Source organism: Protopterus annectens, chromosome 15.part0 (assembly GCF_019279795.1).
Source record: "Protopterus annectens isolate FY-2018-M chromosome 15.part0, PAN1.0, whole genome shotgun sequence".
NCBI classification, from domain to species: domain Eukaryota; kingdom Metazoa; phylum Chordata; order Ceratodontiformes; family Protopteridae; genus Protopterus; species Protopterus annectens.
In genome coordinates, this window is record NC_056749.1 from 661,563,655 (window position 1) to 661,583,402 (window position 19,748).

The 19,748-nt window shown below is 36.9% G+C and overlaps 1 protein-coding gene across 1 annotated transcript in view; it reads right to left on the reverse strand.

The window, feature by feature from the left end:
* Positions 1-19,748, reverse strand: part of GPC3 (glypican 3) — a 2,117,595-nt gene that overhangs the window by 1,439,619 nt on the left and 658,228 nt on the right. Inside the window, exon 2 of the mRNA XM_044057511.1 lies at positions 3,771-3,904. Within this exon, the coding sequence (XP_043913446.1) occupies positions 3,771-3,904 (134 nt within the window). The remainder of the gene's footprint in view (positions 1-3,770; positions 3,905-19,748) is intronic.

The window sequence follows — 19,748 nt, forward strand, 5'->3', positions numbered from 1 at the left end:
AAACAGATAATACATTTGAAAAAAAAATAAATTCTTTCAGAAATTCTCCATTAGTGAATAGAGGTGAATCTTGCTATTAGCAAATTTTACAAAACACATGCAGGAAAGGCAGAGGATTATGATCAGGCCACTGATCATAACCTAGTTGGTACATATAAAGGAAAAGGACGCCAATAAATTCACTTCAAGAAGTAAGTGAAATAAAGCTTATGAGGCAAACACAGACCGACATTTTAAGAACATATAACTATTTGGTTATGAGTGGAAAGACCGGGTCATAATTATTTGTAGAAAATATATGGAACTGTACCTTTTCCATGTACTACAAGTAATAGATAGACAGAAAAAGTAACACTGTAGGAGGACTAAGTGCTTTACAGCTTTGGAAGCTGTAACATACTTATTGCTTCTATGTAAATCTCTGTAGTATACCGAGTTTTATCTGTTCCAATGTACAAGATCAACAGACAAAAAACAGAAACTGCAGTAATGCAACATGTTTAGAAAACAGTCCTTTCTGCTGACCAACATGTAAATAAGATAATAAGAAAATCACTCTCTGTCACCCAACTTATTGGTAAGGGTATGGCATCCCTATGTATAACCATAAGGCCTTTTACAGCTACATACATAGCCTAAATGGTAGGACCGAAGCATGTGCTGAATTACTGAATAATGGTATCCCATACACTGACCTCACAGAGATAGCAAACCTGCTAGCGGATAGGTTTGGTGAAAATTTCACTCCCCTTATCCCCTCCAAACCTATCACAAATCTTCCACCAACCCCCCCCCCCAACCCTATGTATCTGAAGAAAAGATCATGAATTCCTTGTCCAATGCAAACAACATAGCCTCTGTGGGACCAGACAGCATCCTAGGCTGTCTTCTAAACAGCCTAAAACATGAACCCGTCATTAAGTACACTTTTCACTCATAGTCTAACAACAGGCTTTTTTGCTGTGGAGTGGGGAACAGCAACAGATATTCCCCTCCACAAAGGTGGCCTAGCAACACACCCTGGGAATTAGATACTCAGGCATTATCAATAAACTTAGCAAACTGGATGTAAACCCCTTCATTGTAAGATGGGTTTGCCAACTGGATCACAAACCGGACACACATAAAGTGGGTGAATCCACATCAACCAGCAGAACTTTTACCAGTGTGGTGCCACAGTGGTCGGTGTTGGGCCCCCTACATCTCAGAGGTTCAGGTCAAAACTAAGGGGTTGTGGCTGACCAAGTGTGCAAATGACTGCAAACTGGATGCAATTATTGAATCCCCAAATGATGACAGTATAATCCAGGGGGTTCCTATTATGAAATCAAGGAGGATGAACATCAAATGGCTTTAACATTGGAAATGCCATTGAACGATGTGTTTTTTTGTGAGATTGCAGTACAGTGAAGATCAGAATATTTGCCCTTTCCTCACTGTAGTGCAATGTTGGGAGTTGGTATATATAATTAGCAGGGGTTTGTGGGGGCACAGCCACCCACAATAGTGAGTTTGAGGTCCAGCATTTTCAGCCTTCAAGCCGTTCGATGTTCAGTGTCTTCAGTGTTGTAATATACACCCTACTCTAGGAGGGTCTTATGCAGATCAATGCCTGATGTCTTAGTCATGGTCTCAAACTGAATGCAAAGAAATGCATCGTTATTCCCTTCAACGCAAACAATGTCCCTTCACACTATCAAAACAACAACAAAACCCTAAGTACACCTGAAGTGGTAAGGGACCCAGGATAACAAGGTGACTGTGAATTAACTTCAAACATCATGCGTCTACTGTAGCAATGAAAGCTTTCAATGTAGCACACTTGATTAGTAAAGGCATCACCTCAACGCCAAAAGTTATAACCCCTCTATACTCAGCACTAATTTGGCCCATAACTGAGTATAACGCCCCATTTGGCATGTACTGTACAAAGCACCTGCAGCAATTGTGGAGACCTCAGAGGTTTCTAACAAAGATGATCAAGGGACTTCAACATGTGCCTTACACAGACCAACTAAAGTCCCTGTCACTATACTATTTATCATATAGACTTCTTAGGGGAGACTTGTGCCTGGCTTACAGAGCAATCTTAGACCCAAACCTAATGAACTTGCTGCATATCTGTAAATCAATCAGGACTAGGACTACCCATTCCAGGGAGCTAAATATGGCCTGCAACATAAATAGGACATGCTGGAGGGACAGATTGATCTCCCAGTGACTGCCTCATCTTTGGAACAGGCTACCTATTCATGTGAAACTGAGCACCTCTATGACAGTGTTCAGATAGGCATCTGGACGAGTGGATGCGGCATCAAAGATTCTTACTGGGGATAGTGCCCCCAACCCTCCTGGACATGGGCAACCATTTCTAAATGCAATCTTGGATATTAATCAACATTTCTATGGTATTACACTGGGATGAAATGGCTAGGCTTGAAATGACCTCCGGGTCGATAGTCTAGTAATCTCCTATGATCCAGTTCCAAGGATGTTATAGTACCATTCTGCTTGGCCCTTATCAGACCTGTCATTGAATACAATGCTCCCTCTTGCATGTATCTAACCAGACACTTGCAAAAGATGGAATGCACGCACAGTTTTTTCACTAGGAGAATTTAGGACATGGATACCCTGTCCTACACTGATCTCCCAAAGGTGTTGTTTCTGTATTCAGTCTCCTAAAGGCTGCTGAAAGGGGATCTTTGCCTGGCTCACATTGCTTCCTCACGGCCAGCCCTGATGGATCTATTGCAAATGTGCAAAACAAATAGCATGGGATCTGAACTTCATTTGTAACATAAAAAGAATGCACTGGAGAGATAGATATGTGTTCCAAAGGATTTCTACTATGGAATATGCTTCTCCTTCATGAAAACAGAGTTCATCCCTCACCCTATTTAAACAAAACCTTGACAAATGGATGGGGAATTATAAATTTACCTCTAGTCTGGTACCCCTGTCCCTTATGGAAAGAGGCCATCTTTAAGAAAAGTATTATTCTAACCTTCACTCCCCTGCAAATCCTTAGTTGTATGCATACTGACATGCCCCCCCCCCATATGATTGATACGTCTTGGGACCCAAATGGTTTGGGGTGTACTGCTAGGCTTATAAGGGCCTTAGTGGTCATTAGGAACCTATGAATTTAGTACTGCTTTATAAAGAGTGGCCAGAAGCAAAGTGCATCTGGTTCTGTAATAGTTTTAAAAACTGTAATACACTTTGCTCTGTGGCAGCCCAAAGTGTAGTGCAGCCTCTAAAGCTATTTCAGGATCATGATGCTATTCTGTGATGGCTTATTTTTATGTTCTAGTCCAGGACAAGATGTTAAAACTGCTGAATGTACTTGTATCAAAAAGGTGCTTAACAAAGTGCAGTCATGGTGTTCCAGATACCACAAGCAGTATGGTGAACATTAATCAACAATTCCAAGCTATTATAACCATTTTATAATATTATAAATGAAGCTTTCATTACTTAGTGTAAGTAAACACATGCTGCTTACCCTCCAGTTAAGGAATAAGCCCTTATCGAGGTCATTATGGTGGTTAAATTATATTCCAAAGAGTTCTATGAATTTCCAAAAAATAGAATTTTGCATAAGAGTATGAAATATGTAAACACAAGCATTCCAGTGTATGTATTTATCTGAAGATTTAACACTATACATTTAAAAGCTGCTAAACAAATTTAAATATTGTAATTTGTTTATCAGAGTATTTCCATGACAGCAATTTAAATTGTGAGATTTTTGTACAGCAGCATACCTTCTTCTTTTACTTAGGGTTTCCTCATGCTCGGCATAGCTATGCTTTATTCTTTTCTGATCAACATAAAGACCCACTGGATAGAATGTAGATCGAGCCTGTCTCCTCCAAGTATGGCCACATATTTTCTTAATCTAGGGGGAATAAAAGAAAACATGTTTCTGTTTCAGAATGATCGCCGTAATGCAACACAATATGCAATGGCTGCGATGTCGGTCTGCTTTTTATTTTAAGGCAATAACTAAAGACAAAAAAAATCTATATGCTTTATTAGTAATAAAAATGCACAGTTAGCCATCTTCATTTTAACATTTTTATATCCTTGATCTGAATGTTTTGCATGGTGAGCAATGAATACTTCAGTGATTTGTAAAATACGTAACAAATTGTAGTATGCTCATAAATAAAATATTAAAATATGATATGATATAGATGCAAATGAGAAATTGTTGTGGTTCTGGGAGTTAATCACTCATTCCATGAAGCTTCTAAGAATCAACAACAACAAATATTCTCTATATACAAACAGTTGAAGGATGTGTGTGCTTGGTCATAGATCAGTTCACTGAAAAACGTCTGCTCAGGACCAAACAGGTAAAAAAATTTCCTCAAATCTCTGAAACTAAGCAATTTCTGAGGGAGAAGGAAGCTTCCCTGGGATATTCCTCTTGTAGGGTGAGACCACAAGCATCTTTCTGTTCAATTCAACAAACTCTAGAGAAATGTGGATGAGCATATCCAATAATTCTCACCAAGCCAGTAAGAAGTGATAGCTGACTGAGCATTCAAGTTCCTCATTTGGACTAGTCTAGCTACTCAAATGATCATGTTATATGGGTGTATATGATGTTATATGGCTGTATATGACAATCACATTCTTTATTTCGATAACTGTGACTTCTAACAAAAGCATATAAAAATGATTTGTATAATACAACCTAACTAATCATTGCTTAACAGTGAAATATTTTCCTGCAACTGGAATACTGTTGTATTTCTGTGTTACCCTCATGACAATTACGTGATACCAAGACAATTACCCACTTTTTTTGTTTGTACCCAGCTGCCTGCCAAACATCAACTCTCCACAATCACTTAGCCTATTCCTTTCTCACAGGTCAAGAGCTGTTCCTAGACAATTCATTCCCTGTGAGGTGAGAGATGATTATGGTGTTTCCATTCTGGCAGCCATTATGGCATTTTTATGAATGTGGCCACTGCACCTTTTGATGATGATGTGAGCCCTGTGTCACTGCAGAGGGGTCTCCTATGCCTCCAATACAGAGACATGCCATCTACTTCATACACCTCTTCAAGGGATTCACCAATGGCTTGGGAGGACCCACCTACTCCCTATGACCTGTTCTTAAGACATTGGCCTATGCCACACCCCCTTGAGCACTAGGTCACTACAGAAGGAGAAACCTCCACAAACAACCCTATCTCGTAGACAAGGATTATGGGAAGAAGTGCAAGCATTTGTTTAGAGCAAGGGTTAAGTAAGTCAACAGCTTTAGTGCTGTAAGTGTGCATAATGTTTTTATAGTGTGTCTGAGTATGTTGTTTATAATAGATGGGGTACAGCCAGACATACTCTTTGTACCGAACTGAGTGTTTTTCTCTAAATATTTTTAAGAAACTCTGTGGCTTACTAATGACATAATACTTTCCCAACTGTCTAAGCTAATATATTCCTTCCAGATGTGAATATAGTTTGCTTTTTTTTTTTTATGTATCTTTATTAAACATAACATTTTTTTTTTAAAAAGTGCCATAGGTACATATTCATAACTTGCACTGAGACAAAAATACTTCTACACAACTTTTGCTGTTTGTATAAAACAATAGTGGGGACATTATACATGTATTTGTTAAGCACACAAGGGAAAAACTACCTGAAGAAATGTGTTATATTGTTAAACACAAGGCAGGTTGTGTGATAACAATGAGTCTCTTGAGTATAAAATGACATTTTCTGGCTACATTCTTGAACACAGGGCACCTAAGTCTACAACAAGAGAAGTGATCCAGTCAGCATTCCTCTCATGCTGTATTATGAAAAGGCACTAACATTACTTATATTATACAAATAACTAAGTTACATTAGTGCAGGCTTTTGTACAACAATACCAAAGTAAATGACAACAACCTTCATTCTGCTGCAGCCTGTATCATTATAACCATAATGGAAAGATAAAACCAAATGACATTCCATCTCCCATATGTTTTAAAAAGAAATGGCTAGTCAAGGACATTTAAAACTAAATGTTTTTCATACTATAAAGACATGAGCCTTGAAGTGAAAAATAGCAGATTACATATTAAAGGATAACACCAAAGCTGTCTGCAATTTCAAACTACAGCTCATAAAATATAGCCTTTTTATATACCTTTTGTCATATATGTCTATATATTCCTTCTACATATGTGAATGTATACATACATACACATACATACACACACATATATATATATATATATATATATGTGTGTGTGTGTGTGTGTGTGTGTGTGTGTGTGTGTGTGTGTGTGTGTGTGTGTGTGTGCATGCACGCGTGTGTGTGTGCGTGCGTGCATGGGCATACACCATCACTGGATGACCACACAAATAATCCACTGATAGACCACTGGAAAAAAACACATCCACAGCCCTACAAATTCAACACACATCAACATTTAACACCATTTTTCAACAGCTCATTCCACCTTCACATATTCATGTACTTCAACAGGATTAGAACCCTGATAATGCACACTTTAATGTTTCACCTACTCCCCTACAGAAGTCAAAACCATTACTACATAACTGTGACACTTCTGTTTCAGTTTCAGGGAGCAACACCAACAGCATTTCTCTTTCCTGTCATTTTGTAAGGCATAAACATAGCACTGAATTTGCATTAAGCAGCTATGATCACAGATAACATACAGCCAGGAAGTAATGTCAGAATTCTCAGCCATAATGAATCAACCCTACCTGAAAATACACCTTTACATATATAACTTCACCACAATCTGCAAGGCAACACTTTAATGTCAGAGGTTTCACCCCTCATCCCTGCATCAACCCAGCAAGGAGACACTTCTCCCACCTCCCCTAAGTTCAATATTGCAACTCAACAGTTGTACAACCATGAATACAGTGCACCCAAACAACTTGCCCTGCAGCAGATCAATACATTGTTGACCAACAGCGGACTTTGCACACATTTGACTGAAAAAACTAATAATATACACTGTTGACAGCAATCTGACAAGCTGTAGTGAAACCACACTTATAGATACCCATTCAAACATGGAGTACTCTTTGCATACCCTACTTTTGTACCACTAAACTGGAAAATTTGTCTCTTTATACTTAATCCTGCACAAAAACCATTATATACTGCAGTACCTGAATGAAAGTTAAACAAAAACAGAATAGTTTTCAACTAAGACATGGTCAGGATGTGGTTAGATCTAATTCTTGACCCCTTCATCATAATGGGGACTATCCAGTATGGCATAACAGAGGCTTTGCACAGGGCATGCCTGCCTTTTGAGGCATGCTGTACCAGTGTACTCATATTCTCAGATTTAACCAGTGCATGCATTAGTATTTTTGAGAACAGGATGAAGGAATGAGTCTGCCCATGAAAAGGCTTGCATGCACCCTCACTTGCATAAACCACATATGGAGCTATTTAGGACTTAATATTTCATACACACAAAACTTTGGGTAGAACTTTTCCTGAAGAATAAAATGTTTTGGAATCTAACCTGAATATATAGACAAAAAAACAGGAGAATATGAGATTTAATTTAACATTAAAGAATGGTGCAATTCATATCACCTGACATTCAGTCCTTAGTAAGCTCCCAGAAACCCAGCAATCTCTCCACAACACTCAATGCTGCGAGATGCACCTTTGTTATTCAAACTGCCTCACTGACCCTTTCAACTAAAAACCCCAACACCAAATTAACTGACCAATATGTCATTTTTAATGGCAATCCAATTACAAGCTGCTTAAAAACCATCAGACCTTTACCATAAGTAAAATAAAAGCAATAACAAATGATAGTAGTAGTAATAATAACACCAGTCATACCTCTCAATTGTACAGATTTTTGCAGAATGTCTAGATTTTTGCTTATTATTTTTGTCCTGTTCCTCATAAAAGTTGTGGTTTTCTGGAAAATCACTGAAGACTGAAGTCACTAAACAATACTAAATAATGACAGACATTTGAGTTTCAGACTTTTTGTCCTTCAAAAAATAATAATAATGCAAAACCTGTTATTCTAGCAACTTTCTATGTTTATAGGAGAAATATTTAAGTTAATTCCCTATTTTTGGGCCTCTGTCTCCCCATTCTTTCTGTGTTTGTCTAGATTTCTTGCACTGAGAGGTTGAGAGGTATGACACCAGAAAAATAATGCATCTTAGAAACATCCTGATTAACAGTTACAGAATGGCAAAACATTATTTTGATCATGAAAGGGGTAATACCACCTCAGGGTGTTAGTTTTAGATGGATTTTACCAAGAAAATCACTGTGGCACAGTGTAAAGGACGCTTTGGAGGTACTTTGAATAATGAGAGACAACTCCAACAGGAAATGAGGCATTACTTTTCTCTTCTGCAGTGAGTGGAAAGTCTTCCTATGGAGATTTTTTTCAATATGCTTATAAGCTTTTTAGGTTTACATAATAAAATAAAATGAAGATGCAATTCCTGTGCAAGAAAGGGGAGTGGGAAATCTATGTTTCAAGACGTGGCTCAATAAAATATGCAGCACTTAGTTTCAGAATTAATAAATTAATAATTCTGTGATGGTATGAGGTTGCAGCAGTTAGCAATATTGCTGCTCACCATTGCAGTTGGTGTCAGAATGTGTCTTCTGCTTAGTCTACCTGTCTTCCTTTGGTAAACATTTTTTTTTTCTAGGTGATCCAGTTTTCTCTTGCATGCCAAAGACACAATGTTGCTGAGCTGACAATAACTCAAAGATCTTCATAGGTGTACATGTGGTTTAGGTGTGTGTGTGTGTTTCCTCCAGTGGACTAGCATCCCATTCACAGTTATATTTTTGCCATAAGTTAATTGAGTGCTATCACAGGCTCTACAAGGCTCTATATCATAGTTCTCCCGAGACAATGAAAAGGTATAAAACCAGGTAATGGAAAAAATGAAGGATTGAATACATGATTGGGAATAAAAGTGTAACAGTCAATATAGGATTAAACCTAATCATTTAAGTAATAGCTAAAAGGTAAAAACAGAGCAGAAGAATGTAACATGTCACACAGCCAATTACTTAAACTGTGACGGCAGAAACTTTGGAATAGTCACATCACACTATCACCATCCTTTTTAGTCTGACTTCACACACAGAAAACTCCTTCCATTACATGCAGTAAGGTGACAACTTTCCTAAACAGAGCTGGATCAGAGTTCTTCTAATGTGTGCTTTTTGAAAGAATAAATACTTTTAATAAAGTTTTTGAATTAAAAAAAATCTAAAATGAACCCATTATTTTACAGCAACAATGTAATAAAGCAAAGTGTTTGACGACGAACTTTAAATGATGATAAACAGAGTAGTAGAGTCAGTTTTAAAGATTATCAGACCACAATGTAAAATACTGAGAAGACAAAACAGGAACTGACTTTAAACAGTGACTTGAGTATGAAAGTACAAAATTAATAACAGCCTAGACAGTCCATAACCAATTGTTAAAATACATCAACTAGATTTATTAATAGGGCATAAACATATATGAGACCATGCAAAAAAATCAAAACTTAAACAGCACTAACTATAAAATAGAAACTCAGTTTCTATTGTCAGCAAAAAAAAAAAACATTCTAGCAGTCTCAAAAATGTCAGTTAAAAATCAGTGGTTTCGTAGCATAACTATAACATAGGAAATACAATTTAGTTTTTACACTGCTCTTATACTTCCTAAAAATAACTGCAGCCTCAACTAAGGTCTCCTTTCAGAGAGCAGTAGTATATTTTCCTCACTGATGTCTAAACGCCAACACTCCCTGTTTTCTAACATCAAAATTCAAGCATATAAGGCCAACCATGAAGAGTTAGAAACTCAGACTAGAGGAGAGTTCAATACCATGCAGAGATACTCTATGCCAATTTGAGAAAAGTGAAAGTAATATCTCCACTCTATCCCTTATTTTTAATTCTAGCTATCAATGCACATTAGTGTTTTTTTTAACTTAAAATGTTGGAGGTCTGGTGAACCTCTTCCCTAACGTTAATACCTTAAGTCATTAGTTTTGTTGTGTCACTATACCACAGTCATTGACCCTCCATCATCTTAACATACATAGGCACAACTATGAGCCAGCTCAATTAAAGTAAAGCAATAAAGCCATGACTACAAACCAGGCAGGCAGAACAACTGGATTGGTGATTCAGGTATCTGTTGAAGCTGCTATGGGGAGGATGGATGTACCTTATTAGGGAACTGGGCCATGACTGGTTTGGTTTCTTTGTAACAATGGATGAACACACCTGCATCAGTAACAGATCTGCTTGGAATAGCATGAGTGAGAGTATCCATGCATATCTTCCATCAGTATTCAATCACAGAAGTCACAATGGCAGCAGGTGATGGGAGTTATATCTGCAGTCCATGTGATAACAGATTGGTCTGCTCTCCAACATCAGACTCTTGCCTTTAAAGAGAAGATGCAGTATAATCATGGAATGAATGGAGGATTCTTGCTCTGTCTGAGAAATGAATCTAAGTCTTGTCTCAAGGAAGAATGAATACACTGACTGGAAGCAGAAGAGAGGATTTATGTGGGTGGAGCGGAAAGACTTGGATAAGCTTAACAATCACCAATTTATATAATTCAGACAGAAAATGTTTGTGATGCTCATCATTTGTTCTAAACAACCATATAATTCTCCATATTGGACATACTGTGGTCCAAAATGGAGAGATAAGTCAGCAAGCAAAGGAGAGTAGTATTGCTGAAACTGAATTCATCCTCAGGTCTTGGTGAGTGCCTTCACTAGGTGGCCCTGTTATTCATAAAATCTCACCAAGGTGACACTGATATATAGACTGTATTTATATAGCATATATCATGAACAGAAGTAGGTCAAAAATTAAAAAAGATAGCTGGGTACACAAGACCCCGGATAAATAAGTGTCCAATCTGGGTAGGTGCACTGGTGCCAGAACTGGAAAAAATGACAGTATAGAATCCTCAAAATATGGAAACATTCCTACTATGGTGCCAGGCCAGGCCCAGGGGGGAGGATGGCACCCCCTGTGATAGAAGGAAGTAGCAGTCCACAAAAATCACAAAAAATGACAGGCCAAAGAAGAGCCATAAAGACAACAGAGTGGACTATTGAGGTTTAGGAATAAATTATATATTGTTACTATTATGCAAAAAGCACAGAATTTCCAGATACAAGATATACAAAAAGATTAAGAGAGAAATTAAAGGAAAGAAAAATACTTCTAACTGTCAGAAGCTTCAAATAAAAAATTGTGTTCATTAATACAACAGATTTGTAAAAAAAAATTATATAGACCAAGATATTTTGATCTGTTTGAAAAAAGAAGCATCTGAAAAAGTGCAAACATATAAACAATAAAACCTAGAGATTTTTGAAAAGTATAAAAAAGAAATATTGACATGGGAAAGAAAGAGAGATTTGATATGGTGCAATATTTATGCAAAGTTGAAAGCTGAATTAATCAATACAAAAAAGGCAGCCCCAAAGATATTCAAAGAGAAATACATGTGAAGGCATCCAGGTATAGAAAATTTCACAATATATATATATATATATATATATATATATATATATATATATCACAAAGAGGGAATGTAGAAAAGAAGATTAGTAAAGTAGAAGTTTAAAAAAAAGTTGACGTTATGGAATCCCTGCAAAGTGAAGGATCTGGTGTAGAAGGTCTAACAGAGGTTACATCACAGTATGATGGAACGAGTCCCCAAAGTAAGGAGAAACAGGAAGATCAGAAGATATCTGAATAAAAAATATGGACATGGGAAAGGAAAAGAGATTTAATATGGTATAATATTTCTGCAAAGGAGAAAGCAAAACTAATCAATACAAAAAGAGCAGCACCAAAGATATTTGAAGAGGAATACAGGCAAAGGAATCCGGATATGGAAAATTTATAAAAAGTAAGAAGACAAAGAGGAAAAGTAGAAAAGAAGATTAGTAATGGAGAAGTTAAAGAAACAGAAACTGGGGTTATAGAGTAGCTACAAAGTGAATGATTTAGTGTAGAGAATCTAACTCAGAATGGACCACAGCAGGATAGAGAAATGGATGTCCAAATTAAGTAAAAACCAGTAGAACGGGAAGTAACTGGTCATTTGCCATATGAAGATAATTTGGAGCCTTCCATATTAAACCAGTATAAACTTTCACTTGAAGCTGGACAGCAAGAGAAGGAACAGGAAACTGTGGTAACTCAGACGCAGTCCATGTTGAAGAGTGATAAGCCAGTGAATTCTCATATGGCAGAGCAACAGATCACACAGGATGAAATTGAAGAGAATGTGCCACAGGAAGGTGCTATAGAAATTTCTATAGAATGCCCACAGGAAATGGAGAACAAAAAAGTGCCCTCAGCTTATAAGAAATTGAGTTAAGAGTCACTTGATTTAATAGAGACAGATAAACATGTTAAGATCAATGAAAGAAATAAACTGCAGAAGGTCAATAAAACCATGTCATAAGTTTGATAAAACAAATTACCACAGTAATTATGACTGCTCATACAGATCCATGCGATAGAAGTAAACAAGATATATTACTGTGCAGCTAAATTAATAACTGCTAAAGTTCTACCACAAGAACACAGGGAAGTAAGAGAAAGGAAGGGAAGAAATTGAATACATGGAAATATTAAACAGAGAAAACTATAAAGCAATTAAGACAAGAAGTGCCACTGTTAGAAGAGTATAGAAGAGGGAACAGATCTACAAAAATACTCAGAAAAATAGATGTGATAAAAAGCAATGTGCAGTATTATAACAGACCTGCATTTATCATGCAGTATTACAAATAATAAACTAAAACTATCAACACAGGCAGAAAAACTTAGAAGATACATAGATAAATATAAAGGAAAAGTACAAAATAAGCAATTTATTGATGACCCAAAAAAGTTTTACAAAGAATTGGGAAACAAGGTAAAAGGAATTGAAAGACCACAAAAAAAGAAGAAATAGATACATTTTAGAGATGTATTTATGAAGATCCTGTGGAACATAACAAAGATGCTAAATGGATAGAAAAAGTAAAAGAGAGAATAAGAAGCTCAAAGGTACAGGATATGAAATGGGATGAAGTAACAGCCACAGAGATTAAAACAAAGTTAAGAAAAGCCTCTTACTGGAAAAACCCAGGCCCAGATGTCGTGCTTAACTTCTGTTTAAAAGTAGTAGCATCTTTGCACGACCCCAAACAGACACCAACCTGGCTAACAGGAGAAACAATTCTCTTACTTAAGAGTGAACAAGCAAGCTACCCTAAAAATTATAGACCAATAACTTGCTTTCAGAAGACACAAACTATACATTAGAAATGATGCTGACAGAGTTTATAGTCATTTAGAAGAAAACTCAATCATGGCAGTAGAATAAAAGGGTAACAAAAGAAAGTCATATGGAACAAAGGATCATTTGTTGTTAAAGTCATAGTGGAGAACAGTTAAAAAAGGGAAAGAATCTAAGTATGGCATGGATCAACTACAAAAAAGCATTTGACAGTATCCCGCATTCATGAATAATAGAGTTCTTAAAAATGTGTTACACCCTACACTGATAAATTATATCAAAGTGACCATGAAACAGTGACAAACAACTTTGCAGTTAAGCCATGGTAAAGGACAAATTATTATTCCAGGGATAAAATTCCAAAGAGGAATACTCCACTGTGACTCTCTCTTACCATTGCCTTGCTCTTAACCCATTAAGTTGTCTCCTTAATGGATTAGGTCATGGCTAAAATTTGGCTCTCAGAAAGCAACATAGTGTAAAGACTGCTCACCTTCTCTTTGTTGATGATTTAAAACTGTACAGCTTATCAGATGAGGAACAAAAGCACAATTGCAAGTAGTCAAAACTTTTTCAGATGATATAAGAATGGCGTTTGGTCTTAATAAATGTGCAAAAGCAACCTTTAAAGCAGGAAAGCTGCAGCACCAAGAAAACATCAGTTTGGGACAATAATGTGATATAAAAGAACTTGAGCAAGAGGGAGTGTATAAATGTTTGGGAACTGATGAAGGATCAATAATAAAACATGAACAAGTGTGAAGTCCTAACTTACAGTTTCAGAGTGACTGACTGGTCCCAAAAGGTGATGGATAGACTAGACAGGAAAACAAGAAAGGTGCTTCATGCTCATCAAATGACTTATAAAAATCAGTGCATAGCAAGATTATATATTCCTTGTTCTGAAGGGGGTATGGGCATCCTTGAAATTGATTGCATGCATATATCTGCAATCATGAGACTGCATACATATCTGCTGCCTTCACAAGACCCAAACACAGTGAAAGTTTTGAAACATGAGGAGAATAAGTCTAAGATGACTTCCCTTCTTACTCTAACAGAAGCATATCGGCATCATGCTGAAATAGAAATCAAACTAGAAGTAGATAAAAAAACAGGCAACATCTGAATGTGTCAAAAAAACAAAAGAAAGAATATAAGGTGAAGGATCGATGAGAAGGCATGCAATGTGGAAATTGTATAAACATAGTTGCAAGTATAGAAAACTCTTGAAGAACCTTATGATCATCAGGAACAAACCCAGGAATGGTTAAGGAAAGGCAAATTCAAACTAAAAGATGAAAGGTTAATATTGGTGTCCCAAGAGAGTGGGTTACATACATATTAGTCTACAAAGTCCATTAAAGATGCGGGAGAAATAGACGTTTTGTAAAACAGAATTGGAAATAGTCACACACCTTGTTGCTGGTTGTGAAATACTTATGACAGAAGGACTTTTTATTAAAAGGCATAATAATGTGGCAAGACTGTCGCAGTGGGGATTGTGCTAACATTATAATACTGAAGTAGCTGAAAAACACTGGAAACATGAGCCACAAAGCATCATAGAAAATGATGAAGTCTATATCACATGGGATCACCCTCATTTACCAACAGTTCAAAAGACAGATGTGAGAAAATCAGATATAGTGGTGCAGGAAAAGAAGACAAAAGTAGCATTGATCACTGAAAATGATACAACCAGTGACTAGAGTATCTTGCATACAGAGAGACAAAAAGTCATAAAATATTAGGATTTGCAGGCAGAAGTAAGAGCAATGTGGAAGAAAGATACCCAGACAGTTCCAATAGTAGAAGGAAGAATGGGTCTTATAAAAAAAGACTCTACAATCATATTTAGGTATGTTACCAATACATGTACCTCCATATGAATCGCAGAAGGAGTAATTACTAGGCACATTGTGGGTGCTGCAAAGAGCACTTTTCGCTAACATCAAAGATTGCAACAATACTGATTTCATGAACTTTAATCGTACTTTGACTTAGGAAATGGGGTCTATTCCTGTCATGGTATTAGAAACCCAAAAGACTTGAAGAAATTAAAAAAGGGGAGAGACATACTATCAGATGAGTTTGGCAGGGCACTTGACTGGTAAATGGATCTTTGCTGATGATGTTGACAAAACTATAGGTTTGCTTGGGACATGTGTCCTAGACAGTCCACATAAGAGATATTACCACTGATGTCTGAAAAAAAATCCCTCCAAAAAGAAAACCCTTACAATCCAGTTAACCCAGTATATAGGACATGAGTCTTTTAAGATATGTCCTTAAGCCTCAGATCCAGTCCTACACACTAAGTCCTGATATTCTTTCTATAGCTCAACTGTCTTCTCTCTCTGGCATTCCAAGTTATTTCATGAAATTTAGAATCACACTTTGTGATACAAATTTAGTTTCACATAAGATCCAGATCGGTGGAGAGAGGTCCTCAGCTTGCATCAACTGAGAAACTGTGCCATTTGCATAAATCCATAATAGAGGAATTCTCAGTCTTTCTAAGCATGGGAACACCAGTAACACTTCCCAGAATCTCCTACAATATACTATTCTCATTTAAAATTAGAGATTAATTTATCTACTTCAAACATTTTCTAACCCACTCAGCTGCAAGAAGTATCAGTTGAGTAAAATAAAGTAAATGTTGGAGCAGTGGCAACTGGTGACTTCAAATCAAAGGGGGGCTTCAGGAGACAGCTGAATGGGTGGGGGCAATGGGAAGGGGCATGGCCAACTAGAAAGGGGAGGGGCTATGTTCAAAACCACAAAAACTGTAACTTTAATTAAATACGCTGCCCTGGGTGCCAAACCATCATTATGAGAGTCGAATTAAGACAGAATGAAGTGTAGAAAAAAAATGTTTCAATCCATTGGCTGCATGACAGCTTACTTAATATCTAGATGGAAACAAAAAGGTTGTGACTCATTAAAAATAAATTACTTTTTAAATACATTACTGGAAATGCCAGTCAAAAGCAAGTAAAAGAAAAACAAGCAGCACTCAACTCAAACCACTTTTCCTTGCACTGCACTTCTAATTATAATTTATATTCAGCTTTATTAAAGTACCAAGTAACATGCTGAAAGTAGCAATCTCTGTGATACCCCCACTTGTAAAAATGTTTCTTATCCAAAAAAAGACCTGCTGCCTGACAACTATCTACTTGTTTCATGGGGAAAACATGATCAAAGTAAATAATGAAAAGCAAACAACAAACAAGCTTAAGATACATTGCTTCAAGGATTACTGCACAGGTTATGGACCACCCACGATAGATTTGCATTCTGTTTAGTTTATAGGTAAAGCTTGCAAAGATGACTGCAAGTCTCTAACAGATGTAATGTTTGTCTTTGCGGCTTTTCCCGGTTAGGGGTTGCCACAGTGGAACTCCGGTCAGCTGATGATTGTCAGTCGATTTTTATGGTGCCAAGTTGCCAGCCCAATGCCCAACCTTCAGCGAAGGCACGCCTATTCACACGTGTCTTTTGGAGGCCACTTGACCATGGGAGAACATGCAGACTCCACACAGAAGGCACTCCAGCCAAGAATCGAACAGGAGAACCTCTTGCTATGAGGTAATGAGCTTCTTAAAATAATGTAATCCTGTCCTTTATTACAAATACTGTCATATGCTTTTCAATACCCATGGCTTATATGTTATCTAGTTATGCAAGTATTCTCTGCATGGCAACAACAGAAAGGCTTTCAATGTTGGCAATTCTTTAACAGTACGCTTATTAAAGCTTATTAGCATCTTACAATCTCAGACAAGCTTACCTGATGGTCATTAAAGCATTGCTACTTAAACACAGAGCAACAGGCACTGTCTGAATAATAATAAGCATAAATCAACAGTATAAAAATATGACAGAAAACAGAACATTCTGCAAAATCAAGAACAGATAAAAAGCCACTGTAGTACTTGTGTCTACCTTGGATGGGGGATACTCTGCACATTTACACTGCATAACTGCTCTTTGCCTTGCTTGGGCACATCCAGAGTCACTACATGGGGGAGTGGGGTGCAACAAGTATGTCAGAATTTGAAATGTTTCTGGCTGACTGAGATGGCCCTGACACATTTGTCATACCTCTCAACCTCAGAGCAAGAAATCTGGGAAGCGCCATACATAGAAGTGGGACAAAGGCCCCAAAATAAGGACAATTTTAAAATATTGCTCTTATAAACTTAGAAAGATAATAGAATAGTAGGTATTGCATTAATATGAATTTTCTGAAGGGTATGAAATCTGAAACTCAAATGTCTGTCATTATTTTCTAACTTCAGTCTTTAATGATTTGCCACAAAAAAATTTTTATGAAAAACGGACCAAAAATGTGATGCAAAAATATAAAATAGCCACACAATGCAGCTGGGAACCTGTCAAAGAAGGGACACTTTTTTAATATTAGTACTGCTTATTTGAGCAGCTGACAAAATAAAAGAATCTACATGCACTTCTGAAATAAAAGTAATTTATCACTGATTATTAGTTATTTATTAATTTTAAACCCTCAGCGTTTTCTTCCAAAATTGCCATTTTGCGGCAGGATTATTAGGGGAAGAGCAACATTTTGAGCTAAAATCAGGGACAGTTGAAAGGTTTGGATATGCCTAATTCTATAAAGCAATTTATTTGCACATACCTCTCAACCTGTTAATGTACGAAATCTGGACAAGGCCAAATATATTGGGGGAAACATATAAACAGTACTAAAAATTGCTCTTGTATAAACTGAGACAGTTGATAGAATAACAGGTTTTGGTTTAGCATGCATTTTTCTGAAGGTTATGAAGTCTGAAACACAGTGTCTGTCATTATTTAGTGACTTAATTCCTAAATGATTTGCCAGAAAACCACACATTTTATGAGGAACAAACCAAAAATAAGAAGCAAAAATCTATTCATTCTGCAAAAATCTGGACAGTTGAGAGTTATAGTTCAGCCAGGGCTGAGTTTGCCACCCTTCCCCCCTCACTAAATCATGGTCGAATGGAGCCTCCCTCCCTGCAGCCATTCCAATGAACCATTACTTGGTTATTTCACCACATTTACCATAAACACTAATGTGCATACTGCTTTACGTCTACAATGATTTGGACTTCATTTGAAAGTTTTATTTTGCATTTTACAGCACAAACACTAATATATATCTGCTAAACAAAGCAATGCAGTCTCACAATGAAAACAGACTTAACATTAAAACTTCTCTGCCCTTGAAACTCACATTCATTGAAACAGCATTGAAACCCACATTCAAAGAAAGTACATTTTGCCAGTGGCAGATAAAGATTAGCTTTGGGCTATTTTCAAATCATAGGACCCTTGCACATGAAACATACACATGCTCTTTGATACACCTTCCTGATTGTATTAAATTATATTCCTTGTACAATACAGCACAGTTTTAGATTGCATTTTTAATTTATTGTTTTGAACATTTTTCCAGTAAACAATGAAAAAATGCATGCACCAATAATGACAAAACTGCCCAATTCAGAACATTTCCATCATAAAAGTCTACTCAAACTTCTACAGTCCACCAGTATCAGTAAATATGCACAATATCTGAAGAATTAAAAGTCATCTAAATAATTTCACATTAAAGAGATCTGTAACTAATGAAGAGGTTTCTGCTAGCAAACACCTTTATATTTAATTGTTTAATCTACAAATAAAGTGCATATTGCCCTTGAGGAATAAATTGCCTATGTTACACTAAAAAATGATAAGCTAGTAATATTGCAATAGGGAATGGATGGTAAACTGATAACAGGTTCATAGTTACTAGGTATCTTTGCCAAAAATGACTGCAGCATCCTCCCCCTTTGCAACACAGTACAGTATCAGCAATGCATCCACCTACTGTGGGAGTAGAACCCACAGCCTTCTGCATCAAAATCCAGTACACTACCTGTTGTGCTATTAACAATGCAAGCAGACTCAGCATAAGCAGCACTAAACTTTTGCTCCCCTGCAGCTCTCAGCTCCTTATAAAATCTACTCAACACTCAGCTGTATCCCTGAACTTTGCACCACAAGAAATCTGAAAAAAAACAACATTTATTGAAGGGGGGGGGACAAACGCCCCAAAAACAGTGACACATTTTAAACATTGCTTGTATAATGTTGGAAAATTGCTAGAATAAAATGCTTGTTACCACCATACATTTCACTGCCAAGTCTTGAACCCAGGACCCTGTGAAAAACAGTGAGAGTAACACACCACTATGCCAAATCAGCTGTTTTGTGAATGAGAGGAGGACTGAAACTTAAATGGCTACCATTTAGTGAATTCAGTTCTCATCATAGCTGCCAACCTCTTAGCAAAAAACACCTGGACAAAGTCAGTAATGGGGGAATACAACCCCCAAACATATTCAGTGAATTCAGTT